The 9,603-nt window shown below is 45.4% G+C and overlaps 5 protein-coding genes across 5 annotated transcripts in view; 4 read left to right on the top strand and 1 right to left on the bottom strand.

Moving 5' to 3' along the window:
* The window catches only part of VPS13 (membrane morphogenesis protein VPS13), a 10,385-nt gene extending 10,091 nt beyond the window's left edge, over nucleotides 1-294 (top strand). The window contains exon 3 of the mRNA XM_020217494.1: nucleotides 1-294. Coding sequence (XP_020071444.1) covers nucleotides 1-40 — 40 coding nt within the window. The 3' untranslated portion in view covers nucleotides 41-294.
* On the bottom strand, nucleotides 16-551 carry FMT1 (methionyl-tRNA formyltransferase; the record flags this gene model as incomplete). Its single annotated transcript, XM_020216329.1, has 1 exon — nucleotides 16-551. A coding segment is annotated over one exon (536 nt), but the record flags the coding sequence as incomplete, so codon positions are not given.
* A 581-nt stretch (nucleotides 552-1,132) lies between these two features.
* Nucleotides 1,133-2,708, top strand: CYBJADRAFT_167079 (MFS general substrate transporter). Its single transcript, XM_020214756.1, has one exon. The coding sequence runs from the start codon at nucleotides 1,165-1,167 to the stop codon at nucleotides 2,503-2,505; it is 1,341 nt and encodes a 446-aa protein (XP_020071446.1). The 5' UTR covers nucleotides 1,133-1,164; the 3' UTR covers nucleotides 2,506-2,708.
* A 13-nt stretch (nucleotides 2,709-2,721) lies between these two features.
* Nucleotides 2,722-3,872, top strand: CYBJADRAFT_167080 (uncharacterized protein). Its single transcript, XM_020214757.1, has 2 exons — nucleotides 2,722-3,192; nucleotides 3,251-3,872. The coding sequence occupies exons 1-2, from the start codon at nucleotides 2,775-2,777 to the stop codon at nucleotides 3,790-3,792; spliced, it is 960 nt and encodes a 319-aa protein (XP_020071447.1). The 5' UTR covers nucleotides 2,722-2,774; the 3' UTR covers nucleotides 3,793-3,872.
* A 1,158-nt stretch (nucleotides 3,873-5,030) lies between these two features.
* CWH41 (mannosyl-oligosaccharide glucosidase) lies at nucleotides 5,031-7,463 on the top strand (the record flags this gene model as incomplete). Its single annotated transcript, XM_020213322.1, has 1 exon — nucleotides 5,031-7,463. One exon carries the CDS (start codon nucleotides 5,031-5,033, stop codon nucleotides 7,461-7,463), a length of 2,433 nt encoding a protein of 810 aa, XP_020071448.1.
* Nucleotides 7,464-9,603: the final 2,140 nt, after the last annotated feature.

The following is a 9,603-nucleotide window of genomic DNA, read 5'->3' on the forward strand; positions in this document are numbered from 1 at the left end:
CACCGGTCTCTTAACGACTTCAGAGTCTCGTCTCTGCTGATCTCAATGCCACCTCTCTGCGCAACAATGGCACCTCTATCGAACTCAGTAGGGTGCAACGTCTGTACCGTCACCCCAGTCTCCCTGTCATTGTTCAAGAGAGCAAACTGTAGAGGGCTTGCGCCTGAGTATCGTGGTAACAGCGAAGGATGGAGGTTCAGTGAATATGGCACCGAGAGTAAGAACGTCTTCGGGATCAACTTACCATACGACACAGCAATGGCCATTGAGTAGTGGTTTGCAGCAAGCTCGTTGATCTCGGCATTGGACTCTGCTCTGACAACAGGCAGGCTCAATTCCGTGGCCACCGTTGCTATTGGAACGTCCCTTAGTTCCTTCAGATCCCTCCCAGTATACTTTGGGTGCTTAGCTACAACGTCAACAGCATCGACTATTCCCTTTTCTTTCAATTCAACGAGCTTCTTCAGTGAGAGTATGCTGAACTCGTCAGAGCCGAAGAAAGCGACCCGTAGCGGCCTAGCACGAGAGCACAGTGTTCTGATGGCCCTCATTGTCTGTCCTTTGCGGTGTTTGTTCAGTGTGAATTGTTCATCGCAAGCTGCCTCGAGGGAATTTTAGTGTCAACGCTCTCGTGGAAGGAAGTCTAGGCAGAGAAGGCTAGGCTGAGGAATTAGGCTGAGGAGCTAGGCAGGGAAGGCTAGGCTGAGGAATTAGGCTGAGGAATTAGGCTGAGGAGCTAGGCAGGGAATGCTAGGCAGAAAAGGCTAGGCTGAGGAGCTAGGCTGAGGAATTAGGCAGGGAATGCTAGGCTGAGGAATTAGGCTGAGGAGCTAGGCAGGGAAGCCCAGGTAGGGAAGTCTAGGTAGGGAATGCTAGGCAGGAAAGGCTAGGCAGAGAATGCTAGGCAGGGAAGACTAGGCAGGGAAGTCTAGGCTGAGGAATTAGGCAGGGAATGCTAGGCAGGAAAGGCTAGGCAGGGAAGTCTAGGCTGAGGAGCTAGGCTGAAGAATTAGGCAGGGGAGGCTAGGCAGGGAAAGCTAGGCTGAGACCCCAGGCTCAACCCCCAGGCTGAAAAAAACTCATCACCAGGCTCAACCACCAAGCACACCAGACATTGGTTAGAACGAACAGGCACTGCTTGAAGAGACACACAGCGCAGACACCATGAACAGGGTGCTCGTTGTGCTTGTCTGTGCCGTTGTTGGTGTCACAGCTGGTACTCTTTACCTGTTCTCGGCGTATGGGCCTCAATTGGCCCATAGACTGCACTACTCTGGAACAGACATCTCATTGATTGGATTCACAGGATCGATGGGAGTCGCCCTTAGTGGCATCCCTGCCGGCGTGGTTGTCGACAGATCTATCCCATGGGCACAGTTCCTCGGTGGGCTGCTCATATCACTGGGCTATTTCGGTCTGAAGGCACAATTCGACAGTCAATTCTCAAGCGTAGGCTTGAGCAGCACCTTGACCTGCCTCATTGGTGTGGGCTCCACGCTTATCAACTCTGCAATGATCAAATGCTCTGCTGCTATGTTCCCTGACAACAGAGGAACGGCCACAAGCTTCCCCGTGGCCACTTATGGCTTGAGTGCATTTGCGTATTCTGTTACTGGGCACTGGTTCTTCGGTGCAGATACCTCGAGGTTCTTGGGATACATCGCATCCAGTGCACTGGTCATTTGTATATGTGGCCTGCCAGTGATCTACTACGCTGACAAACAACAAGAGGTGCAACAGCGTGGTGAGGATACGCTCGAGCTTGAGCCATACGTCTCAGGTGCCAGTGTGGTGCACGCTTCAAAGTCCAACATGACCAAAGCTCAAGTGTTGAGGAGCTCGAGGTTTTGGATTGTGTTTTCCCTACTAGGCATCCTTGCGGGCCTAGGACAGCTCTACATATACTCGTGTGGCCTGATTGTGAAGTCATTATACCACCCAAGCGATGAGAATGAGATCAACCACGCACAGTCGTTCCAAGTGTCGCTACTCTCAATATGCAACTGTGCCTCAAGGCTGATGTGTGGTGCCTGTGGTGATTTCATAGCAAACAGGCTCCAACAGCAGCGAAGCTGGATAGTCTTTGTTCCTGCATTTGTGCTTCTCTCCGTCCAGGTGGTGTGCTACTTCGTATCTGACTACAACGTCCTATGGGTAAGCTCGATGCTCGACGGAGTTGGTTATGGGTTTGTGTGGAGCTCCATCCCACAGCTCCTACTGGAGTACTTTGGCTTGGAGGCCTTCTCCTTCTCGTGGGGGTTTGTGAACCTCAGTCCCATCCTACCGGGCTTTCTGTTCACCAGACTGTTCGGCTCTTACTACGATTCCAATTCTACTTGGGATGACATTGCAAAGTCCAAGGTCTGTGTGAAGGGGAACTCCTGTTATAACACAACGTATCGCATCACGTTTGTTTTCTCGTCGATTGCGCTGGTTCTGGCTGTGTGGATCAACGTCAGACCGTACGTCCAGAGGAGATACTCACAAGTTGCACAGCACTCTTAGAGCGTCTCAATTGGTTAGAATGGAAGTGAATATTCATTGAACGTATATGGTGTGTATGGGACATTATTACGTAATCTATTAGTAATCATCAGATATACATCCTCTGTGTGTTGTTTTATTACGTAATCTATTAGTAATCAGTATACACACCGTGATTTGCAATCTTTGTGGATATCTTAGCGGTGGTTTCCTGGTGAGCTCCAGCCTGTAGAGCCATACAAAGCTCAGGCAACTACACTGAGTAGAAGGCAGTGTAAGCCATCGTCCGAATGTCGTCCAATTGTTACGTGCCACCTCGTTCGAAGGGCAGGGGATCATCAAAGCCAGCGCAGAGGAATCGTGGTAGCAGTGGTTGCAATGTTGGTGCGATTCACAAGGGTTCAAGTGCGCAAATGGTAAGCTCGCAAGAGGCCTTGGACAGAAGAAGGCAACGGTTCGATTCTACTGGCAAGCCGGATACGGGCTATGGACTTATTAGTCGAGGTGAGGATAATAGGCTTCAGAGAGACGCGGATGCTAGGAGACGATACTTTGATGAGATACAGAGGGAATTTGCACAGTTGTTTGGTGACTTAGACTATGCTTCATTGGTAGATTCTGTGAGAGGTCTGTCGATGGAAGAGATTGTTGTCGGTGAATGTGGGAGCGATGCCTCCGACAAGCTATCACATGTGATGATATCCTTGAGTGAGTAGAGTACTGGGTGGAGTTTAATGCCACTGGACCTTACTAACGTAGAGCATAGGGAAACTACGGGAAGCATTGTTGAATATCAAGCCTGATGACTTCACCAAGAGCGTTTTTTTGTTCTCCATTCGAATCTCCTCGAGACTCGGACTCTATCAGACCTACATCCCATCCATAACGTATCTCTTGAGACACGACGAGATCCTCAGCAGAAGTGAGCTCAAGGAGATTACATATCTCTATTCTATTCATCTAGCTCACTTCAACGGTGATAATCTGGGTGCATTGGAGGTGTATTTCAAGTACAGTCCACAGGATATCCGTTTGAAGAGAATCTTGTTGGCATGGAGGACAAAGAACTATGCCGACTGGCTCGAGCAGTACCATGGGGAATGTGACATATCACGTAAGAAGATCATGGCATTTGGAGAATCTAAAATGATAACCCACGCTACGAATTGTATTCAGAAATCGTATTTCCAACTACCAAACCGTTACTTGGAATCACTTCTCCACTTGACACTGGACCAATTGAGGGATAAACATGGATGTTCGTGGACTTTAAACGGCGAAAACGTCATCATAAGAGTAAGGAAATGATACTGACGGGATCTATAACGTATATAGGTGTCACCATGGGTCTGTTTATTCATCATTAATACCAATACCAATGGCTTAGTAGGTTCATGTGTATGGGTGTCCGGGTTTTTGAGTGTCCGGGTGAATAGGTGTCCGGGTGTATGTCTGGATGTTTTCATGTCCCGCGTGGATAAACTACGCTTCCATTTTGACCTCACCTATACAAACAGAGGCATTTATAAGGAGTAAAACCCCGGGGAATCTTTACAGTAAGGATTCATCCAAGATGGAATCATTTCAAGCTATCGAGAAGATCAACTCCACGAGTAATCTCAGCGCAAAGCACTTTGAAGATGGAACGATAAACCTCAACAATGTCATGGAGGAGGTGAACTACCTCAAGCAACAAGTAAGCGATGTTCGACCCTGTTTCTCTTGTATACCGAGTGTACTAACGTTTGAAGATAACGAACATAAGGCAGGAGATTGCTGGCTTCTTAACGGGTCTTGCGTCTATTGCGCCAGATGCTAAGCGTAAGTGCTGACTTTTCCTATCTACTCCCGGTGCTTGTTTTTTGAGTGGGGGGGTAAGGTGATGAGACATAACTAACCAGAACACATGTTATCAGCTATACAGGTATTTGAGGAGAATGTGATGAGAGCAGCATCGCTGCAGAAGACTCTGGATGACTACGTGGAGCGTTACAAAAAGCTGCTGCCCTTGCTCGAACTCATACAGAGAGACCTGAAGCTGACTCCCGTGGAGAAACAGGAACCTTCCATCAAGCCTATTCCTATGAATGCTGCAACAGGGAGTGGATCTTCAACTGCAAGCACCACCATCACGGCCACAACTGCCTCGGCCAACGTTGCAAAGAAGCCTAAGAAAAGAGCACCGAAGAAGACCGCAGCCAATGCCAACCTCAAGCAAGAGGCCAACGATGGAAGTGAAACACAACCCATACTTCTATGATTGCATGTGACGATACAATGGAGCATGTACTGTATACCTAATCTAATGAAGAGCTATATCGACCTGGTTCATGGTAGAAGGCGTAGTACTCTAGAGAGTGTGTGGGTGTCCGGGTGTTTAGGTGTCCGGTTGTATGTCTGGGTGTATGTCTGGGTGTATTCTGTTGTGTCTCCTACCGCCCCGCTCACAGCCGCAAAAGAGCTCTCGAGAAATGCCTTTCAATGCTTGACAGAGATGGCGATGGAGACGACCATACGAGGCACTGTGGGCTTATAGAGAAGGAACAATGCTGCTGATCCTCGTACCACTGGTTCTGTTTGTTGTCTCCTCGGTCTGTGCGCTTGAGAATGGGATCGTTGGGTCGTACAACAAGGCCATCAAGGAGTCGTTGCTATGGGGAGCGTATCGGCCAAATGCATACGTGGGTATTAGACCACGTCTGCCACACTCGCTGATCAGTGGTCTGTTCTGGTTCAATGCTGATGATATGAACAGCATGAACTCCATCAGACACTACTGTGATCAAAATTTGGACTTCCAGGGTTTCGGGTGGGAGCATTATGACCCGAGATTCGGAGGTTGTCAGGTTATGAGGGATAACGAACTGGGTATCGACATCTCTACTGATTTCGTCAAGACTGACGATGGAAACTGGGCTCTGAGGGTTAGAGGAACACCAAGGAAGGGCTATGAGACCAAGACAATATCTATCATCTACTATACTTCACTGGAAGGCCCAAATTCAATGCTGGCGTCTGCTACTGGATATAAGGATGAAGGGTTCCCACCTGGACAATCCATCAAGCTCTTTGGACAGTCGATGGAACTCGGAGGGTTCGACCTGGACATCACAGATGGCCCTTCGACAAATGTACACAAGAGAATCAAGAAAAGCCAAATGTTGGAACCGGACATGAACCCAAGAATGACACACTACATGTCTCTTAACGTCCCTGATGATAATGCATGGAAAGTGACAGATATATACGGTGTCCTGCTACAGGATTCCATAAAGCAACTTGCTGAGAAGCACCATCAGACGAGCCGCACACCAGATCCATCTTCTCTTTTCACTCTGAGAAATTTGAACCATTTCGAAGGAAACCTTCACATGGTTCAGAAATTCTTCACTGGTGAATTTGAATTCGACATAATCTACAACAGTGGTGAATCTGAGACTAAGATCACGTCTGAGTCGATTCCAGGCTTGATCAAAGAAACAAGAAAGAAATTTGATGACAAGTTTGAAACAGCTTTTGACATTCAAGAACCTTTTAACTCTGATACGAAGTATACTACTTTTGCTAAGGAGACATTTGCAAATTTGCTCGGTGGTATTGGATACTACTACGGTGACCACCTGGTTGATCGTCATTCTGAGCTGAATGAAGAGACATATGACCAGATCAAGTTGGATGGTACGCTAGAAGGTCCGTTTGAACTGTTTACTTCCTGTCCAAGCAGAACCTTCTTCCCACGTGGATTTTACTGGGATGAAGGTTTCCATCTGATTCCAATGCTTGACTATGACGTTGATATCACTCTAGAAATCTTGAAAAGTTGGTTTGATCTGATAGATGACGACGGATGGATCGCAAGAGAGCAGATCTTAGGACCAGAAGCCAGATCAAAAGTCCCTGAAGAGTTCCAAGTCCAAAGTCCAAAGATTGCAAACCCACCAACCATGATGCTTGTATTTGCTAAACTACTCTCAAAGGCTAAGGAAGCACAAGACTCTAGAGGATTTGATAGTGGCCTGGAAGAACCTGAGCAAGTGTTGGAATACGGAGACTTGGACTTCAAGGACATTTCCGATGCGCATATTAAATATCCAGAGTTGTTGTTGGATTATTCTGAACATATTTATCCAAAATTACAACTTCACTACAACTGGTTCCGAAAGACACAGAAGGGTGAACTGGACGAGTTTGACCGTAAACCTTACTCCAATATAGAGGCTTATAGATGGAGTGGTCGCAGTTACACTCATTGCTTACCGTCTGGCCTTGATGACTACCCTAGGGCACCGGTGCCAGACCTTGCTGAGCTGAACGTTGATCTAATCAGTTGGATGGGTATAATGACAAGGGCCATGAAGGAAATTGCACAGCTATTGGGGAAGAGTGAAGATGCTGCTAAATATCAAAAGATTGAGCATGACATTCAACAGAATATTGAGGATTTACACTGGTCCGAAGATGACAAGGCATACTGTGACGTTTCTGTCAATAAGCACGATGACGATGCATTCTTTTGTTTCAAAGGTTATGTCTCCCTCTTCCCATTCCTTTTGAAACAGATGGCACCTGAAAATCCTCATTTGAAAGATATCTTGGAACTGATATCGGACCCAGAACAGTTGTTCTCTCCTTATGGAATTAGATCGCTCTCTAAAGAGGACCCTCTCTACAAGACTGGTGAGAACTACTGGAGATCTCCAATCTGGTACAATATCAACTATCTGGTTCTTGATGCGCTTCGCTATTACGCTACAGGTGAAAATGGCTCTAAACTTGACGAATCAACAAGACAGTTGGCTAATGAAACGTATACTCAGTTAAGAATCAACCTCGTGGACAACTGCTTGGATAACTGGAGCAAGACGGGCTATCTTTTCGAACAGTACGATGATGTCACGGGATCTGGACAACGCTCTAAGCATTTTACTGGATGGACTGCTTTGGTCGTTTCCATGATGAAGATGCCCCCAACTTTGTGATTCTTCAAAGCCTACTTTACCCTTTATATTGTCAAAGAGAATACAGACAAATAACTGTTATGACTTCAGAAAGAGCTCTTATGGAGCACCAGAGTAGCCAAGATAGGCCATGTCATAACAAACTGTTTAGCATATAACCTTCTCAATGGTTACACTACTTCCATAGTTGAAAAAGTGCTTCGCATACATAACATCAATCATAGGTTGAACAATTAAATAGAAAGCATATGGTCCTTTTATGAGTGGAACTAATGAACTTAATTGTGAGTAATGAAAAGGTCTCAGTATGTTTGGAATAGCAAACTATGAGATATTGCTCTAACATTGACGACTTGGGTAGACTGTTGGTTATGGTGCAGTAGATAAACATCCGAACACCCAACATGACCATAGGCGAACTTCATTGAGGGTACGTTGTTCAATATTCATGGTGAAGAAGAAGTTTAGACGGACTAATACGTACTCAAACCACTAAATATATACATGAGATCTCTTTCTTGGATATTATTAACATAGTGCTTGATGATTTTTTCGAGAAAATTATAAAAACAGATAAATCTATTTTCTTCCAGGAAAATTAATTAGATAAAGAACTAACAATCTAACGTGGAAATTAATTATATTTATGTAAATATTCTGACTAGATTATTTTGATATCTGATAAGCTTGAACAGCTACACTGAGTAGCACTGTACATAGTCCATCATATAGTTTGATGTGGGTTGTTAGTGCCTGTAATAAAGGAAGTTTTATAGTTATAGTCAACGGTTTTAACCGACGTTGTAGAGTATAGAACAATCAGAATTGACACCTCGAATCGAAGCACTTGAAATGAGAACTGGCGTAGCAGTCATTCGATTCAATGTTAGCTTATATTGGTGCTATCGGGAAGCTTTTTATAGCTCATGTGTGAGAATGGTTTGATTAAAGCTATCTCAGTAGTGTTGGGGTCCGAAAGGTACAATTAATACAGCTACTTAACATAACTTTATTCCAGTGCTTTCGAGTGCTTTGTTATTCCTCAAATGACAATAAACGGAATAAATGTTCCGAAATATTTACTCCAAAACCTTGGTGTACTTTCCAAATCACATTGTACTTTCTTCAGTTGCTTTTCAAGTGTCTGAGATGAGATTTACAGACCAACAAGCACCATCATCAATCGCTACAAAGAACAGTTGTACGGTTTAAAACCTCATAGTGGAGGGGAAAATCTCCGTCAAGACTGAAACCATTCAGCCAGCCCTTGACAATTTCAGTGATGAAATCACCTCGCAGATCGATGGATCTAGATTTGTTACATATGTTTATCAATTATTTGAGCTAATCATCAGACGTACTTCACTCATATGCCCAAAGCTGGCATGCCAGCTACCGACAACACAGTTACATCCAACAGGCCACAGCAAATCACCAGGTGAGTAGGATGCAAAATCAAAGTACATATCATCCCCCTTTTGCAATCCACCATGTGTCGTCACCAGCAATTACTGTGATGAGTGCATTTCAGAATCCAAAGAAGTCCCATCATCAAGCCACGTTACCCCTATACACTTTTCAACAGCCAAAGAGTCAGCTTACAGAATACCCAAGTAGCATGATCATAGGAGAGGATAGCATCGGCAAAACAGCCCCCATGCTACTTGTTTTTGGGGCTTTGAACTGTCATAGGTACCAGAATGATCCAACTTCTTGAAATTAGCACAGCGACAAAAGCCGGTATGTCTGCAATATTTGAGACAGCTTCACAGGAAACTTCCAAGTTGGTGTAGAAAAGCTATGTCAGCTAATATACGTTTGCCTGGGTTTGCGTCATCCTTCTGATTTGACATGGAGTATACTGTATGGAACCACATCGAGTGATGTTGATTAGGTGCTGGTTGCTCCCCCGATCAGGAAGTCCAAGCTGCAGCTTGACGCAGTTAAACCCGCCTCGAAATTGCAGACACCGATGTCGCCATGATCTTGGATAAGCACAAAGTTCCACCCTAATATCATCGACTTCTACAAGACTTCTCATTCATACTGAGGTGGTTCTATGTTCTTTGGACTAAGGCAGGCCACCACTGATGTAGAAGGATCTCATAATCTTGTTTCATACACCGAATGATGCGTGAGGATGACCTGTAGTAGATGGTGG

The sequence above is a fragment of the Cyberlindnera jadinii genome (genome assembly GCF_001661405.1).
Source record: "Cyberlindnera jadinii NRRL Y-1542 unplaced genomic scaffold CYBJAscaffold_4, whole genome shotgun sequence".
NCBI classification, from domain to species: Eukaryota; Fungi; Ascomycota; class Saccharomycetes; order Phaffomycetales; family Wickerhamomycetaceae; genus Williopsis; species Williopsis jadinii.